This window comes from Biomphalaria glabrata, chromosome 1 (genome assembly GCF_947242115.1).
Source record: "Biomphalaria glabrata chromosome 1, xgBioGlab47.1, whole genome shotgun sequence".
Taxonomy (NCBI): domain Eukaryota; kingdom Metazoa; phylum Mollusca; class Gastropoda; family Planorbidae; genus Biomphalaria; species Biomphalaria glabrata.
The window spans coordinates 39557996-39577097 of NC_074711.1; the positions used below are offsets into that span (position 1 = coordinate 39557996).

A 19102-nucleotide genomic window follows, 5' to 3' on the forward strand; every position below is an offset into this window, starting at 1 on the left:
TAATGTTTTCTTGAGTTGAGGGGTCCCAAACGGAGGATGCATATTCTATTATTGGCCTAACCAAGGTTAAATAACATTTTAGTTTTATGTTCTTATTTGATTTATAGAAATTTCTTTTAATAAATCCTAATGCTTTGTTTGATTTTTTTGTAGTTTCATCAATATGTGGATTCCATGACAGTTTTTCATTTATTATAACACCTAGGTATTTTGCATTTTTAGTCTGTGTTACTGGTTTGCCATGAATAAGTTAAGTGGAATTAATTTGTTTTAGTTTTTTTGTTACTCTTAACAACTGACATTTTTCTGGGTGGAAAGACATGCTCCAATTTGATTCCCATTTCTGTAATTCATCTAATTCTCTTTGTAAAATATCTGTGTCTTGTGTTGTTTTTATTGTTCTATATATTATGCAATCGTCTGCAAATAATCTGACTTTTGTTCCTGAAGTAATGCAATTTGGTAAATCATTTATGTAAATTAAAATTAGTAGTGGACCCAAGACTGTTCCTTGAGGTACACCTGAGTTTACTCTTATCGGTGTTGATTTAGAGCCATTTATTATTACAGTTTGTTCTCTCCCTATCAGAAAATCTTTAATCCATTGATGCAGTGGACCATTAATGCCGAAATATTTTTGTTCCTTGAGGTACACCTGAGTTTACTGTTATCGGTGTTGATTTAGAGCCATTTATTATTACAGTTTGTTCTCTCCCTATCAGAAAATCTTTAATCCACTGATGCAGTGGACCATTAATGCCGAAATATTTTAATTTTTTAAGCAAACTATGGTGGTGAACTTTGTCAAAAGCCTTAGAAAAATCTAGTAAGATAGCATCTATTTGTTCACTATTATCTAAACCTTTTGAAAAATCATCAATTAGTCCTATTAGTTGTGTTTCACATGATCTATATTTCCTAAAGCCATGTTGGTTTGGTGTGAGGACATTATGTTTGTCTATGTGGTTTATAATGTTGCTACATATTATGTGTTCTAGGATTTTACATGTGATGCTGGTAAGTGATACTGGTCTGTAGTTTCCTGAGTCAGATTTTTCTCCTTTTTTAAATAGGGGGGTGACATTAGCTACTTTCCAGTCCTTTATTACAGTGATGTCCAAACTTCAGCCTGCTGGCCATAACTAACCCATAATTTGGCGCTTGTAAAACTCTTCCCACAGTACATTAGGAAGCTGCAGGCTATTGGTTTCATGGCAGGGATGATGAGACAGTCACACATTTTTCAGTAAGTTTTATGTATCATGTATCAAGAACTAAAAATAAACAGCTCTAGCATAAATGGTACACACACTGTCTTCTGTATCAAGAAACTATAAGTTAAAGACTCTAGCATCACTGGTATGGCAAACACAACTGTCTTCTGTATCAAGAAACTAAAAACTAAGGACTCTAGCATCACTAGTATAGAAAACACAACTGTCTTCTGTATCAAGAAGCTAAAAGTTAAAGAATCCAGCATCACTGGTATGGCAAACACAACTGTCTTCTGTATCAAGAAACTAAAAGCTAAGGACTCTAGCATCACTAGTATAGAAAACACAACTTTATTCTGTATCAAGAAACTAAAAGTTAAGGAATCCAGCATCACTGGTATAGAAAACACGACTGTCTTCTGTATCAAGAAACTAAAAGCTAAGGACTCTAGCATCACTAGTATAGAAAACACAACTGTCTTCTGTATCAAGAAACTAAAAGTTAAGGAATCCAGCATCACTGGTATAGAAAACACAACTGTCTTCTGTATCAAGAAACTAAAAGTTAGGGACTCTAGCATCACTGGTACAGTACATATAAGTTTTTTCTGTATCAAGAAACTAAAAGCTAAGGACTCTAGCATCACTTGTATAGAAAACACAACTGTCTTCTGTATCAAGAAACTAAAAGTTAGGGACTCTTCACTGGTATGGTAAACACAACTGTCTTCTGTACCAAGAAACTAAAAGCTGAGGACTTTAGCATCACTGGTATAGAAAACACAACTGTCTTCTAACTAAAAGTTAGGGACTCTAGCATCACTGGTACAGTACATATAATTTTTTTCTGTATCAAGAAATAAAAAGTTAAGGGCTCTAGTATCAATGATGCAGTACATATAACTGTCTTCTGTATGATATCAAGAAACTAAAAGGACCCTAGCAATGAAGGTATAATATACACAACTGTCTTCTGTACCAATAAACTAAAAGTAAAAGGCTCCTGTGTCAATGATATTGTACTTACAGCAGTCTTCTGTATCAAGAAACTAAACTGTCTTCTGTACCAATAAACTAAAGTAAAAGGCTCCTGTGTCAATAATATTGTACCTACAACAGTCTTCTGTATCAAGAAACTAAAAATAAAGGGGTCTAACATCAATGATACTGTACATACAACTGTCTTCTGTATCAAGAAACTAAAAGTTACAGCTGGCCTAGCACATACAACTGTCATCTGTAACAGGACACTAAAAGTTAAGGGGTCAAGCAATAATGATACAGTACCCAGGTACATACTAGTGTCTTCTGTATAAAAGCAAAATAAAGTTAATGACTCTAGCAGCAATGGTACAGTATATACAACTGTCTTCTGTATCAAGAGACTAAAAGTAAAAGGCTTTTAACATGTTTTCCATTTTAAAAAATATATATATACCTGCTTTCTTAATATTGCTACAGCTTTGTATTTAGCCTCTAAACGCTTGCGACATGCATCCAATTCAATTTTCAGCTCATCCATTTCCTTCATTAACAAATATAACAATTTGTGAGTATTTTTATGGAAAATATTTTATGGAAAGATAAATAAGACTAAAACAAGATTTGAAAGCAATTAGATTTTTTAAAAAATCATTTGTTGGCACATAGCAGATGGATACCATGCCAAAGAGTTAACAATAAAAACTTTACTTCTGATCAATACAAAACTTTTGTATTTTACCTGCAAAAGAAGGGCATGCTATGATAGATATTAGAAACAAATAAAACTGTTTAAAATAAAGTTTAAAAAGTTAAATGTTGAGCTGCACTGCTAGCCTTCTAAAAGCTTGACATATCAGCTGCCAACGTTAGCTGTGTAACAGCTTACCAAGTCAATAGACCTGAGTACAGATTATCCTGAGTGTGAAACCAAACACATCTGTGCCATTGTGCTCATCTCAACAACACAGAATCTTTACAAGTCCATAATGACAAACTGCTGATACACACACACTGTTGAATGTTGTTTAATTCAAAGATCTAAAAATATCTCACACATACACACACACACAATTTGAGGGATAAATGGTTTACCTTTGCAACAAAATAAAGTATATACTTACTAGGCAACATTAAAACAAAAAAAATGAATTTTAAAACTGTTGAAACAAGGTTTCTGGCAATATGTTCTTTCTCATACATTGATAAGGTAGCATGGAAAGAGAATCAAATTATTCTTATCTTTTTGATTTTTTCATTTTTGTTCACTGATTTCACATTGTGCTTACACTTTAAGTAACTCTTGTAAACATTGTCATTAAAAAGTTCAGTTCTGTCTTGGGGGTTAGTTCCAAAAAAAAAAAAAAAGGGTTATAAAGGATAAACACATTATAATAATGTAAGAAAAATCAATAGGCCTATATAATAGGAAACTGTAACATGAAGTCAAAATTGATTTTAAAAAAATTAAGTAATTATTAGCACTGACCAATATAAGCAGTGTTTATTCAATAATACCGTATCATTAATGGACCAACAAATACTAAAAAATATTTAACAAGCAGTATTTTCTAATTATTTGTTTTACAGTTTTCCTATGTTAATATGTTTCATTAAAATCAACAAATAGTTAACACTTTAAAAATCTTTCTAATTGAAAACTGTTAATTCAATAAAAAAGAAATCACCAAAATAAACAAATTTACCAAAAAATTGAGCTATAAACTATCCAGGAAGGTCAGACAGTTGTTTTCAGTGAAAAAATTAATTAAATGATATTTGGCCATAGAAAAGATAAACCAATGTTTAGGCTGTGAGTGTGGGTCAGAGTGTGTATGTGTGAGTTGACTGTAGTTCCTGAATACAATGAACAACAGCTGCCATCTGCTTTGGACATTGAATAATGATATGTTTTTTTTTTATTATATTATAGTAATGCTGGTTAATATTGTTAATCAATAAAAGATGAGTACTACCACTGAGATATTTAAAAGCAAGGTGTAAAATTCATCATTTAAAATGGAGACTATAGCTAGTAAGACTAAGAAAAAAACAACAACATAAAATCACGTTCATGTAGAGTTATAGATGAGAAAATTGCAACAAACACAACAAATTAAAGTTAATAGATGATGGACATTTTTTCATGCCCTCATAAACAAAATGTAGATTTTGTATTCCCAGTGGAAGCATGGTGGCTAAGTGGTAAAGTGCTGAGGGGTCTCAAACTCAAACCCCAGTAGAGACTGAAATTTCAAACTTCTGTATTTTTATGATGCCCCTTAGTTCCCCCAAATTTAATGGGCACCTGACATACACTGCAAAAGTAAAAGCGATTGTTATTGAGCTGGCCAAATTACACCCTCATTTACAGTCAGCCAAAGAAACAGATGAGCTTAATATAATCTGTCCAATAGATGGCAAGGTCTTTTAATCATGATTCATAATAAGTAAACACAGAGATATATTATGAAGTCTAATTCAATATGTATGTATCAATAATGTCATTATGACACTGATTGCTAAAGAAGCTTCTATATTTTTTGGTTACCTAGTTTTCCCAAGCTACCAACTATTGTACCGGTACTTTAGAACAAAAACTTAATACTTTCAGTGCAGTTAAAACAGAATTTATAAATCAGTATCACTAGTAAATGAAAAAAAAAAAAAAAGATGTAAATATTAAATATGTTGAGACAAAAGAGAAACGATGGATGAGAAATACTCCAGTTCATAAGTGTGGAATAAATGGATATAAAAGTATTTACCTGAAGTGCTACCAACAGCTGCTCTTCAATGTCTTTCTTTGATGCTTTGAACAAAAAACAACAAATGTCATAAAATGTGCAATAAATAGGAATGGAAAAAAAAATATTTTGAAATATTTAATTTGCCCTGCCTTCTACCTAGGTATTTTAGGCTAGTTTTTAATCTAGTGTCAACTGAATGGTTTATAGTTTGCTCTGCTAGAAAATATTAGCTTAAAATAGGATTAGGTTCTTGGATATTTAGCAGTATATCAAACATTTTTTTAAACATTTTAAAAATGAAATGCACATTACTATAATACACAAGGGGTCACCACTACTTTGTTAAGAAAATTTTAGCAGAATGCCATTAACCAATAAAACTGAAATTCAGTACTGAGAAGGCAACTAGATGTATCTACAATGCTAAAAAAATCAATTTAATGTGAATTTATACTAAATAAGTAAGCAAGAAAACTTCTAGTCTTACCATAACATACATAATACAAAGACTTTACAATTTGCTTTACTTAATAGAAAATATATCTACAGTAAAAAATTAAATCTTATAAATTAAAAAAAAAAAAAAGGAAGATTACCTGTATTATTGTTTGCTGATGTCTTAAATCCATCTGCCTGGTTTATAGTCAATAATTTTCTTAGGTTATTTACTTGTTTTTCATAAAGCTTCTTTTGTTGTCTCATTGAAGTACCATATGGCACATCTGCGAATGTTGGGAAATGTTCCAAATCACTATTACTCTCAGAATTCATTGCTTCCAAGTTTCCTTTTGTTGCATAATTTCCAGGTAAGGCACAAGAACAATCAGTTAAAGGGTTACTAGATGCACAAGTTGGTGATGAAATAAAAACACTTTGCACCTTGTTAAAATGACAAGCATTTTGATGTGAATTATTAACGCAGTAACACTTTCTGTCAAATTTTAAAACATTTGAACTTCTTGTGGACTCTCCTAGTCCAAGATCTCCACAGATGATGTTAAAGAAATCATCTTCCGATTTGTCTACCTTATCCATAGGATTCATGTATGTTTTGAAATTATATTCACCATAAAAAAAAAAAAAAACTGAGAAAAAAATATAATAAAGATCTTTATTTTGTATAGGCTTATTAAGTAACATTTAGTAAAGTGAAGAAGTAATTAAAGTAAGTTGAGTTTTTAGAAAGAAATATTTTGTGAACCATCTTTTTGTAAAATGCTATAATACAATAAAACAATACTACTACTTTGATGTGCTTATTTCTTTGTAACATGTATGTGTCCCCACTATGTAATGAATCAACTATAAAACTATAAAAACTATAAAAGAAGATGTGCAATATTTCACATGGAGATGCAGTCCTAGCTGTGACCTACATATTTTGCAACATCAAGTGCAGACAAAACCGTTGTCTGTCAGTTGCTGATTTTTTAGTTCTCTTTAACTCCTCCTTTCTTTGGCAGTAGCTTTCCCTTTGATCTCAAATGTGTATCCTGCTACCTTTGTAAAAGATCTCCAGCTGTCTCATTAGAAGGCTGTTTCCAGAGAGAGCTACATATTCTCCTCTACACCAGTTGAGGCAAGCTGGTACCAGAGCTGGTCTTTAAAGCTTTTATAGGGAGCACCTCTTTTATGATGCCTTTCTTCAAGCCTGCCAAAAAAGATTTTCTGTGGCATACAGTTAGTTACCCCTCATATGGGATCGGTGCACTATCCAGCACAGCTTTCAAAAGGTAAGCAATTTATCTAGCCATCTGCTAATGTATTCACCACAAATTGCTAATTCTAGTGTGGTCTTTTCATCATATGCCCATGATGGAGTGCAAGTTAAAACTTGGCACCATTACCATTATGATACAAAGTGCATAGAATGACAGATCTACCACATGAACAGGCAGTCATCTATTTTTCATAATATTATTGAATATTGACAAAATTGAGACTATTAACTAGAGATATAGTAAATGTATTGTAATAACTTAAGTGAGGCAACTCAACGAGGACATTGACGTTTATTTACACGGAGACATGACAAACACAAAGGACATCTGCCTTGAGTACAACATCTCCATATTGGCTCTAGACTTGGGCAGAAATCGTTAGTCTCTTATGTCAACATCCGACTTGTCTGGTCACTGATAGTGCGCACCTTCTTTCTGCACTATCTTGGATGGCGGTGCGCATGGCAAAGTCATAACATTGCCCCAGTCTTAGCACTTTTCGTCCCGAAAAGAAACACTGCAGCTGAGGTTTGAAAGTTCAGGTGGAGGTCGATCAGTGGGAGCCACAGGCGGCAGGGAGCGTGTTCCCCACGAGGCCATCCGCATTGTTTTCTTCCAGTGCCGCTTTCTCTTTCTCCAGTTGACCAGGCTGTTGTTGCGATAATGACATGGCCGTTTGCCACTCAAAGAGATAGGGTCGAGCACTGTTTTCTTCAGCACAGCCGTTGATCGGACACGCTGTCTCAGCAGACCTTCCCGACAGACGCCTCTCAAGGGAGCTTCAGGTTCGCTTGCAGCCACGTTGCAAGCAAAGTCCAATGCACCGAAGTCATCCTCAGACAACAGTCTTACGTCCAGAAGATAGGTCTCTTCAGGTTCAAGTGAAAAATGTCTTTCTCTTGACAGCTCAGATTTAGAGTGATTTGATTGACATTCATCTATGCCAATGTCGATGATGATGGTAGAAGTACATATGCGCTGTTGGTGGTTTTCTTGGCATCTAAATTCTATGTGTGAAGCGCCGCACGTACAGTTCATGCTAAACTTCTGGATGCAGTTGTCAAGCTTCGAATTTCCCTCGTGAGCACCGACAGATAGGCAGAGGTCTTTAAGGTCCATAGCAACAGGCTTGAAAGCAGACCCAACGTTGTCTTGATCTGTCCGGCTCATTGAGGTACTGGTAACAGGTACAACAGGAACAAACGCTTCAGGCACATAACAGACTTCAGTTAAGGTACTGGTAACAGGTACAACAGGAACAAATACTTCATTTGTCTCTTTCCGTTCGACTCGGTACATCCCGTTGAGATCATCACAGCAATCGCCATCACGTTTCTCGTCTTGAAAGTCACAACCACAAGACTTGCCCACAACACAGACACAGACGGCGCTCAAATCCCCAGCGTCTCCGTCACCACTGTTTGTGCAACCACAGTCTTGACCACGCAACTTCTTAACCAACGAGTCTACAGGCAACTGCTCCTTTACAAACGAGTTAACTCCTTCTTTCAGCTGAGACATTTTATCTACCTTGTTCCCCATACTGTTAATTTGTTCACACATTGCTTCATTTATCTTGCCAATAAGCTCATAAATCTCCGGTTCAATTTCAAATAAGTAGGTATCTGGATCTTCGTCTTCATCTATCAAGGCTTGCCGGAGACAAGTTGTAAGCACCTCCTTGGTACCACCAATTATCTCATATCGGTTACGAAGTTCCTTCCTAAGCTATCTAACTGAGAGTTGGTCTAATCGTTTCAAAGCTGCCATTGTAAATCCTACCTCTTCTCGTTGAGTTGCCTATAATCTCACTTCTGACAACCAATTGTAATAACTTAAGTGAGGCAACTCAACGAGGACATTGACGTTTATTTACACGGAGACATGACAAACACAAAGGACATCTGCCTTGAGTACAACATCTCCATATTGGCTCTAGACTTGGGCGGAAATCGTTAGTCTCTTATGTCAACATCCGACTTGTCTGGTCACTGATAGTGCGCACCTTCTTTCTGCACTATCTTGGATGGCGGTGCGCATGGCAAAGTCATAACAGTATTATAATTAAATCCTAGATTATGACTATTAATGTCCTCACTAAGATACGTAGGCCTATTCACTAGATTATTTTTTAGTTACTTTACTGAGTTGAGTAGCCTATAGATGTAAAAAAATAGATCTAGATTATAGTGAAATATGAATGATTTATCAAACTATTTAAACTAAACATTATTCTGTATTCTCACTGCTAGATATAATAGATTAATAGAGTTAGAGGGCTAGTCAATGACAAGACTATAATCATACTATAATGATGTACTCTATCGAGTCTACATATTGATCGACTCATTTCAATTATTCCATATTCATTCATGATTAATCCATGACTGGACACACAAAGTTAATTCACTTAGTCTTATAGAACTAGATCTAGCCTATATAGATCTAGATCTAAAATCTATATTCATATTGACTATATTAGACTAATTAGACTATAATACTATATAACCTAGATTCGTCTCATTAGCTGTCTTAACAAAATAGCAAATGTTTAAATAACGACCAACTTTCACTAACGACACTAAATTGACTAACATCAATGTTTTGACAAGAAACAGATCTAGACCTAGACTCTAGATCTAGAGTCTACGTAACTAGATTTAGTCTAGCCATGACTGCACCTATTGGAGGTTTATTCTACAAAACTCATACTGCCCTATCATGTCCTATGCGGCCTATGGCTATGACAATGCAAATGCCCAATATTAACGACAGTACTGACAGTAGTATCATTAAAGTTGATTCTAGATCTATCTAGAATAATCTAGACTAGATTGACTAGATCTAGACCTATAGTATATAGAAAAAAAAATAGATCTATTTTCTGATTATCTGCTGCCAGTGCTGGTCAAGAAATTGAAACCTAGACACTAGTTACTAGTAGAGACCAGTAGAGTCTAGAGTCTAGTTCTAGAGCAATCTAGATTCATTATTTGTTACACATCTAGACTTCTTGTAGATCATAGTAGAGTCTAGATGAAACTTGAAATAAATTGTTAACAAATATTTTTTACAAATGAGTCAAATCACAAATGTTTATTTAAAAAAAAAAAATATTGAATATATTCAATATATTGTATTTATTCTAGTTCAAGAGTCTATCTATGACTATGACTCTATTGTCTCTATTACTAGTACATCATTATCATATTATACTAGAGTCACTAGACTGAGACTCTAAAATAGAGTCTATGACTATGATATGATTATGAATATGATGTGAATATCATCTGAATCATGAATTTCATTGACTTGACATAATAGTAATAGATTATAATACTTAGACTTAGATAGAATCTAGACCTAGATCTAGATCTAATCTAGTCTTAATACTAATAGACATATGAATATGAATCTTATGATAATATAATCATGATTATCAATCATAATCAATGATAATCCGTTCATTATTTCATATCATGATGATACATTTACAGTGAGTAACATTATGATTATGATTATCATGACATGGATAAGATGATAGTTCATTTCATTGATATAAAAATATAATAATTTATATTTTATATCATGATATATAATTATAATATTATGATATATTGTTATATGGTATGGCATGGATTATCCTGTCTATTATAGTATAGTATTATTATAATCATAGATTTACATCTAAATTTAAAATCTAGATAATAAGATAATACTATAGATCTAAATTAGAAAATTATACTAAATTATAGACCTAAGGCCGATTCTAGATCTCGATCTAGATCTAGATCTCAGTAAAAGAACATCTTAAGAGCGAAATCAAAGTTTACTTGTATGCTAAGAGTAGTCTCCCCCTTTTTTATGATGCACTCCTGTCTAGGGAATTCCAACTTCACAGATGTGAATTAGAAGTCTTTTATTATGACCTCCAAGGAGAGTTGTAGTCATGGAAGTTGTCCACCAACAGTAGGGATGAAGACCCCACCTCACTAAAAAGGCACCAAGAATTGAAAGTCAGCTAGTGTAGATAACATTTCTGCCAAACTAGAATTTGGCACAAGCAAATTTGTGATCCCTTAATAAAATATAAAAAATTTCTTACTTCTTAAATTTCGTACACTACACCGTGGAGGCTATTGACAAAATTATGACTATATACAGTTCGGCAGAAGAATAACGCAGGATTCCTCAGAATTCCTGCGTCGCAGGAAAAATAAGTAGGGCCTACAACAGCTACTAGGCTACCGTATGGAAAAAAATGTGTCAACACCAATTTTTTTTCTTTTTTTTATAACTTCAACAAGAGATTTGACACTGTGGGCACATTTTATCAAAGCAACGAACATGAAACACAACAATTAGGCTACAATAGTATTCAACAACAGAATCGGTGTTTAGCCTGATCTTTCACACTTTTTGATATAAATATCTACATGGAAAAGATGGCGAATAACCCATTTGAAGACTAGTATAATATTAAATATATTCTAATTCTTGATTAGTATTAGTAGCTATCAGGCCTTCAGGCAAAAGAACAATTACAAATGTAGGCCTACACTACGCTAGTAGAAGTACCATTTATATCCTTATTATACCAGTGTTAGGAGCAGATGAGACTCTTAACGCCAAACAGAAACATAAATAGCAGATTAAGAGAATTTAATCTTTGTATAATGAATAATAATATTTCAACTATATAAGTCTATGATTTCAACATCAACCTCGTTTACATCACATTTTCATATCTCCTTCATCCTTTACACCAGCGATGCCCAAACTACGGCCCGCGGGGCAGATCCGGCCCGCGACGTGCTTATATCCGGCCCGCCAAAGCATTGGAACGAAATGTAAAAATAAATAAAGAAAAGAAAAAAATGTAAAAAAAAAAAAAAAGTTTTTTTTTTTTTTTAATTTAAAAAATTAGAATGTTGAAAAAATATTCTCTTTCAGTTAGGATTCTCACTCATTCTTTGATGAACTCCATCTTTATGTTTGGTATTTTAATATTCATAGTAATTTTTTTTTTTATTGTTAGAATACAAGTATTGTTTTTTTTTCAATGGCGATAAAACTAGACAGCTATTTTTAATTCTTGGAAAATTCCGCTACTGTTTTGAGCTAGCCGTGTCCTTGACACCTTGTGTGTGAACACAGAGCATCATTGATGCATCGTTTTGGGTTTTGATGTCAAAGCGATTGGTACCGTATTGATTAATGTTTGTGATTTAATGAAATGGGAGAGCCTAAGAAACGAAAAGTGGACTGATCTTTACTTTTTTTGTGGAATATGATAGTAAGCCAACATGTTTGATTTGTAAAGAAAGTGTGGCTGTTTTTAAAGAACATAACATTAAAAGGCATTATGAAGCCAAACACATAAACACATATGGTGGCATTCTTGGTTTGAGCCGCGAAGACAAGATTGCCAAGTTACGTCTAGAGATTGGGGGATTGACAAGAATATTTAACAAAAAGAGACAAGAATATGAGTCTGCGATAAGGTCCAGAGTACAGGTACAGAGTTGCTCACATCTTAAGTAGAGCAATGAAGCCTTTTTCCGATGGCAAATGTGTAAAAAAAGTGCTTGCTAGCAGTGATAGAAGAAATGTGTCCTGAAAAGAAGAATACAGTCGAAGCTGTCAGCCTTTCTCGCATGACAATTGCAAGGCGAGTGGAAGATATGGGGGTAAATCTTCATTCACAATTAAAAGACAGAGCAGCAGAATTCGAAATGTTTTCTATTGCTGCTGACGAGTCCACTGACATAACTGATAGGTACCGCGCAACTCTTGGTATTTATTCGCAGTACAAACAGCAATTTTTATATAACAGAAGAGTTAGCAGCTATGAGGAGCATGCATAGGACTACAACTGGAGAAGACCTGTTCAAAGAAGTGTCAACCATCATAGAGGACCTTGCTCTTCCTTGGAATAAATTAGTTGGAGTGATATTAAAAAAGTTGTTGAGTCAAATGGAATTGAACCCCTGCGGCTTCACCTCATCATTCACCAACAAAATCTCTGTGGAAAGGTTTTGAATCTGGACCATGTGATGATGATTGTGCTCACACTGTAAATTTCATCAAATCACAAAAGCGTTGAATCACAGAACGTTGAATCACAAGAGCTTTGAATCACAGAATTTTCAAAGATTTTCTGACAGAAATAGAGTTTGAATATGAAGACGTTCTATTTACCAGTAAAGTGCCGGGGGGGGGGGCTGGTTAAGCAGAGGAAAGGTATTAAAACGTTTTAAAGATTTGAGACACGAAATTGAAATATTTGTGACCGATAAATCAAAACAAGTGCCACAACTGAACGACCCCTCATGGTTGTGGGATTTGGCACACATCTAAATGAACTCAACACCAAACTACAAGGGAAGACAAATTGATTTCGCATGTGTATGCAGACATATGTGCTTCCAAACAAAATTGCAACTCTTCATTCAACAGGCGGAAAGGGTGCATCTTGTCCACCTTCCAACCTGTACCACTCTACAAAATGATAAGCAGCTAAATATGTCTTAGCCTAAAGAAAGAATGATTCAACTTCTGAGGCTCTTGGTGAATAATTTCAGTGAAACATTTGTGGATTTTCAGAATTTAAAAAATGAAATCCGTCTTTTTGAAAATCCGTTTTGCTGCCGATGTGTCAAGTGCTCCGACAGTTTTGCAACTGGAACTCATTGACTTACAAAGCCAGACATCCATGCTTGACGAATTTCAAGTGATGCAGACTGTTGACTTCTACTCCATGTTACCTGCAGAAGCGTTTCCAAATCTTCGAAAACAAGCGTTAAGGATGATCACAATGTTTTCAAAAGTTTTCAATGATGAAACGGGCGGAAACCATGTTACGTAATCGCCTCACGGATGAACATCTAGATTCAGTGCTCCGACTTGGTTTTTCATCTATGCAGCCAGATATTCAGAAGATGGTTTTGGATAAACTTCATGCATCACATTAATTTATGTAAGTAGGTCCACAAATAAAACTATTAAAAATAGCTTATTGTATATATTTTTTTCTTTTTGGTGTTATGGCCCGCAACACGAATGCCGAAAATTAAAATGGCCCGCAGACCGAATAAGGTTGGGCATCACTGCTTTACACGCATTCGCACCATTCCACATTCACACTACGCTGCGCACGTAACAACTTCACATTCACATTGTACGCTACGAATCTTGCTAGAGGCAGACTCGTTGATAATTATGACGCGCATTTTTAGCGGCCCCCGAAAGGGGAAAAGACGCTATTAGTTTTGTGTGAAATGTCTGTCCGTCCGTCCGTCCCGTTTAGATCTCGTAAACTAGAAAAGATATTGAAAATCCGACATCACAATATTTTAGACCATTCAAAGTTCTGATGCAACGGCTACTTTTTTTTTCTGAAAGCGAAAAATCTAATGACATTAGTTGGGGAAAAGTAAAGGCGGTTGGTCGTTGTGCTGGCTACATGACACCCTCGTTAACCGTAGGCCACAAAAACAGATGAACTTTACATCATCTGCCCTATAGACCACAAGGTCTGAAAGGGGAACTAGTTAGGCCAGGTTCACATCTAACTTTACATTCACTTGCACCTATCCTTTGATCTGCTGGACTGTTGGGGCACTACACAAGATCTGTCAACCTTCTTTCTCCATTCTCATCTCTCATTTGTCTTTGATATAATTTCATTTGGATGTTCTTTCTGAAAATATTGAAACCTGCCTGGGTGGACCACTTCGGAGGCCGATTTTGAGTTTGTGTTTCCACACAAACTGTCTTTGTAACCTTGTTTTTATTGATATAATCATTAAACTGTTTAAATTTGAAATTTAGTTTATATTAATGTGTATGATTTGTATGCCTAAATAATAACTTTCATACATGGCGGAAAAACTATAAATAGCTAGCTTTTTGATGTATCCGATGTATAAATAAAGCAAGTGCTGATAAACTATGTGTTTTTTTTTAAAGGTATATATGAAAATTTTTGAGCATTTTTTTAAAGCAAAGTTGAAATCAAATATTCTACGCTGCATCCGTTTGTAGCACAAAATAATTTCAATATGGAGGAAACATTGGTCTTTCGTCCTTTGGCTTAAAACTAAAAAAAAAAGTGCCCCGCATCGAGATATTGTTATCATTATAGCTCAGTTCTTTTTATTTAGTTGGCAAAAAGGAAGTTCAATTTAGCGTCCTTGACATTGTTAATTTTATCGTGAAAACCTCCTATAGATAACTTGACATTAAGTACTTATTACGTAATTTTAGTAGGTCAGGGAATAAAACAATTCCTATATAAGAACAGAAGCTTACAACAATGCATAAGAAGGATTATGCCTACGCCCAACAACATAAGTGGCTTCAAACATTTATTACCGCTGAGCTGTGCTCAATAAAAAAAAAAAAAAAAAAAACAGGCAAGCCTAATTTAATTTTAAGATGATGATATTTTTAACAAGGTTACAAAGACTTGTTTGTGTGGAAACATAAACTCAAAATCGGCCCCCGAAGTGGTCCACCCATGCAGATTAAAACGCAGGTTTCAATATTTTCAGAAAGAACATCAGAATGAAATTCTATCAAAGACAAATGATAGAGAAGAATGGAGAAAGAAGGTTGACAGATCTTGTGTGGTGCCCCAGCGGTCCAACAGACTAAAGGATCGGTGAAGGTGAATGTGAAGTTAAATGTGAACCTGGCCTAACTGATGTCTTATAATGAATATCTAATTGATCTAATTGTTTTGTAAAGGGTCAATCTCTTATTCAAATCCTCAAGGAAAAAAACAAACCATTTCCACTCCATGGTCGTACAGCAGCGCTGCAGTTCACGCGATAATATGAAAAACTACTTATTAATTCTTGTTTTAAATTATATGCATACTAAATAGATTTTTTTCTCTTTAAAAAAGTGTGTAAATGTAGTAGTTAGTATGACAGAACTTATTTAACTTAGCAATACAAAAGTAAAAAAAAAAATTGACAAAAAAATCTAAAAACCATTTGCTTAAATGTGTTAAAAATATGGTAAATAGTCAACTCCCCTACTAAAGAGCCTCCCGTATTTGTTACTATTAATAGTGAATAGTTGTACAAGTGGTGTATTTTTTATGAAAAAACTGTTTGCATAACTGATTAAAAAAAAAAAAGATTTTTCGCTTTTAGAAAAGAAAAAAAGTAGCCGTTGCATCAGAACTTTGAATGTTCTAAAATATTATGATGTCGGATTTTCACTATCTTTTCTAGTTTACGAGATCTAAACGGGACAGACATTCCACACAAAATTAATAGCGTCTTTTCCCCTTTCGGGGACCAAGTGGGCTTCAAAATACTGAGTTGGTAAGGAAAAAAGGATTGCTTAGCTTTGTTCTAACCGCTACGCTGTTTCTCATGAGCATTATGGTGGCGGCATTCTCACTGTAAGTGGATATAGGCCTACATATCAGCGTTTAATAAACAGAATAAATAATAATTATTATTATTTATTTTTTACAGTGTTGCAATCGAAAAACCTATGCAGAGGACAACTAACCGTCTTTGGCAGATCATGTATTAATTTTGCTGCCCTTTTCCATTCATACCAACGGTGCGTCAATTCCTTGAAGGCAAGCTAACAAATGTCCATTCAACGGCGAATATTCTAAAGCCTTTCCTGTCTAAAGTGGTGTGAAGCAGGACTGTGTGTTGGGTCCAACACTGTACGGCATTATGTTCACTGCCATGCTACAAAGATGCATTTCGTGAAGAAACCTTTTAGTAGGCATTTGATATTGCACTCACACATGTCTATTCAACATAGTGGCGTAACATCCATGGCGCGAAGGGGTTCAATGAACCCGGGTTTCCCGAACATTTAGGGGCCCAAACCCAATGATGTATCAACCATGGGGCCAGGGCCGGATTTACCTCTATGCAATAGGACCTCCAAGAAATATTTAGTAGGTACATACAATATCAGGACTTATATGGGGCCCCATATCTCAAATAGCTTAAGGCCTTTTCAAGTCTAAATACGACACTAAATGGCGCGTAGGGATGTCATTACTCCTGGGCCCATGACTAATGATCAGTTGTGACCACTTACAAGAGCCCTTGGAGGATACGACAAAGGGAGAAAAACAACTGCAATTTAGTAAAAAAAATGATGGTTAAAAAATTGAAAAAGTTTACTTAAAATATCATGAACGACCTTAACTTCAAAACATCAACATGTGTTTACACCATTGTAAAGAACTGCTTTCATCAGGTTTATTGTAACGTGGTGACGTTACGTTGGTGGTGACATTTGGGTCCCATACTCCAATTCTTTCTTTAGTTTTTTTCTCCCTTCTATGTTAATAAAACTATTGATAATATTACCTTTGTTTTTTTCTACTTTTTTTTTGTGAAGTAAGCATTTTTTTTCATTTTTCTTTTGTCAGAAATCTAGATTTAGATTTAAAATTAAATAGTTAAAAATGTTGACGCTTTAGCTACTTATCGTGACTGAATTTGGGAGGAGGTTTATAGCAATTTTTTTTTAAAGAGAGCGATACTTACATTTATCATGGAATAGTGTCTTTCAATTCAATGGCTGTCTTGTCGTCTGGTATGTGTAGGCCCTACTGGAGAGTCGTGGGATAGTTTCGATGGTCTCGGGCTTATACCTGACACAGCACCAATGTTGTTTTCCAACCGAATCGTAAAATAAAAAGATAGGCAACAAGCTTTCCAAAACGTACAGAGAACATGAAAGACAGAACGAGGAGCACATTGAAGAAATTGACAATTACTGACTGCAAGTAATTCATCGCATAGTAAATGTTAGCATGTAACAACCTTTCAGTTAGTGGCCATAGCGAAGATTATCGTTTAGGTGACACGAATAACAACGACAATTTCTTAGCAGTACATAAGTTAGTGAGAAAAAAACAACACAACCCATTATCTAGACCCACAGACTCAAAGCAGATCTGTCGGGCAATGCAATTTAGCAAAAATACTAAAGGAGATCCAATTTGCGCCATTTTTCTCTATCATGGTTGACAGCACTCAAAGAGAATTAAAATTATTACATTTGCATTATTTTCTGAAAATGTTTTGTAAACTCCGATGACGAACTACCCAAAGAAATTACAATCAGCAAGTCATTTGTAGGTTTTCATATTTGTGAGAACCAGAAGTCTACAGGATTGACTGAGCAAATATCACCAACTTTCTTTCAATCACTTACGATGCCAAGGTAACAGAGGGGGGGGGGACTGAGTGTCGGACCGGGCATCACTAAACATTTCGGCCCAGAACTTGATTGCATATGATATACGTAAAACTGAACGCATGTATTCAAACGTGGGTTTTAGTAGCGTGTTGTATTCCTATATGTAAATAGACTTCGGGGCTATAGGAAATCTCAATTTGTAAAGAAAAAAAAATCTACAGTACCTTACAGTACAATCGTAATCTGAATTAGGTGATTCCATTATTTTGATATAACTAAAAGAGTACAACATAACACTTGATGGCTGCCTATTCGTGTGTTATGCGATATGGGGTGTCGTCTTGATAGTCCTGGGCTCGAATTCTGCCCGCCGCCCCTCCCCCAGCCGTCCTGGGGGATGTTCGGACTATTTTAAAGGAACAACCAAAGCATGTCAAACAAAACAAAAATTAAATAGGAAGTGTAGCTATCAAAGGGATAAGATGTGGCAAATATTACACAGTCAAGTCTGTAGATATCTTTTAGAAAAGGTAAGGCAAGGCCAATCACGTCTACGAGACGTACTCACATTTAAAGTGGCCCACGCGGCAGCCTCGCCGGCCCATTTGGGTACCAGCCCATCGGACATTTGCCCAGTTGCCCATATAGTCAGTCCGTCACTGCAAGGCAATGATGGTTTTTCATTACGAGCGTATAGCGCATTATGCCTGTTCACTGTGATAAACAATACTTTAGCATGGTCTTAATTGATTCTGTCAGCTGTGTTCATGAACTTGCATTGGAATGTCTTTTAGTCAATGTACCGATACATACAAGGTGCTCAATTTCTTTGTTACACAAAGTATTTGTCATATGGGCGGGGGGGTGGGGGGGTCATCAACATATTCTTGAATCCGGGCCCACGGGTACCTTGCTACGCCACTACAACACTCAGAGAATCAATGCGAAGTGTGCGCTGGCACTCCCACAACTATTTTTATGTATATTTATATTTACTACTTTTGTAGATCTAGACTAGTTTATGGTTGGAATGTTAATGGTGTAGGTTTAGACTAGTGTAAGTTACTGTAAATTGTTTGGTTAATTTGTTAGTGTTTGTAGTAGTATAGATATATTAGGGTTTGATTAGTTGTTAGGGCTCAGTGGTCAGTGTACATATAGGCCTATTTCATTATTGACTTATTTTAGCTTTGTAAATTAAATATCGTTTTTGTGTGTGTGTGTGTGTATTTGTTCTCAA

General features: G+C 35.1%; 1 protein-coding gene across 9 annotated transcripts in view; it reads right to left on the reverse strand.

The window, feature by feature from the left end:
- Nucleotides 1–10517, reverse strand: part of LOC106071540 (coiled-coil domain-containing protein 125-like) — a 30052-nt gene extending 19535 nt beyond the window's left edge. For 2 of the 9 annotated variants that reach the window (XM_013231674.2, XM_013231673.2), the window contains exons 1-3: nucleotides 5542–6038; nucleotides 4964–5007; nucleotides 2653–2739 (exon numbers count right to left, since the gene is read on the reverse strand). In XM_013231674.2, coding sequence (XP_013087128.2) covers nucleotides 2653–2739; nucleotides 4964–5007; nucleotides 5542–5989 — 579 coding nt within the window. In that variant the 5' untranslated portion in view covers nucleotides 5990–6038. Of the gene's footprint in view, nucleotides 1–2652; nucleotides 2740–2937; nucleotides 3063–3084; nucleotides 3220–3319; nucleotides 3344–3901; nucleotides 4777–4963; nucleotides 5008–5541; nucleotides 6039–10423 lie in introns of those variants that run through there. The other 7 variants (XM_056035797.1, XM_013231675.2, XM_056035804.1 and 4 more) reach the window with 6 other exon arrangements.
- Between the last annotated feature and the right edge of the window lie 8585 nt (nucleotides 10518–19102).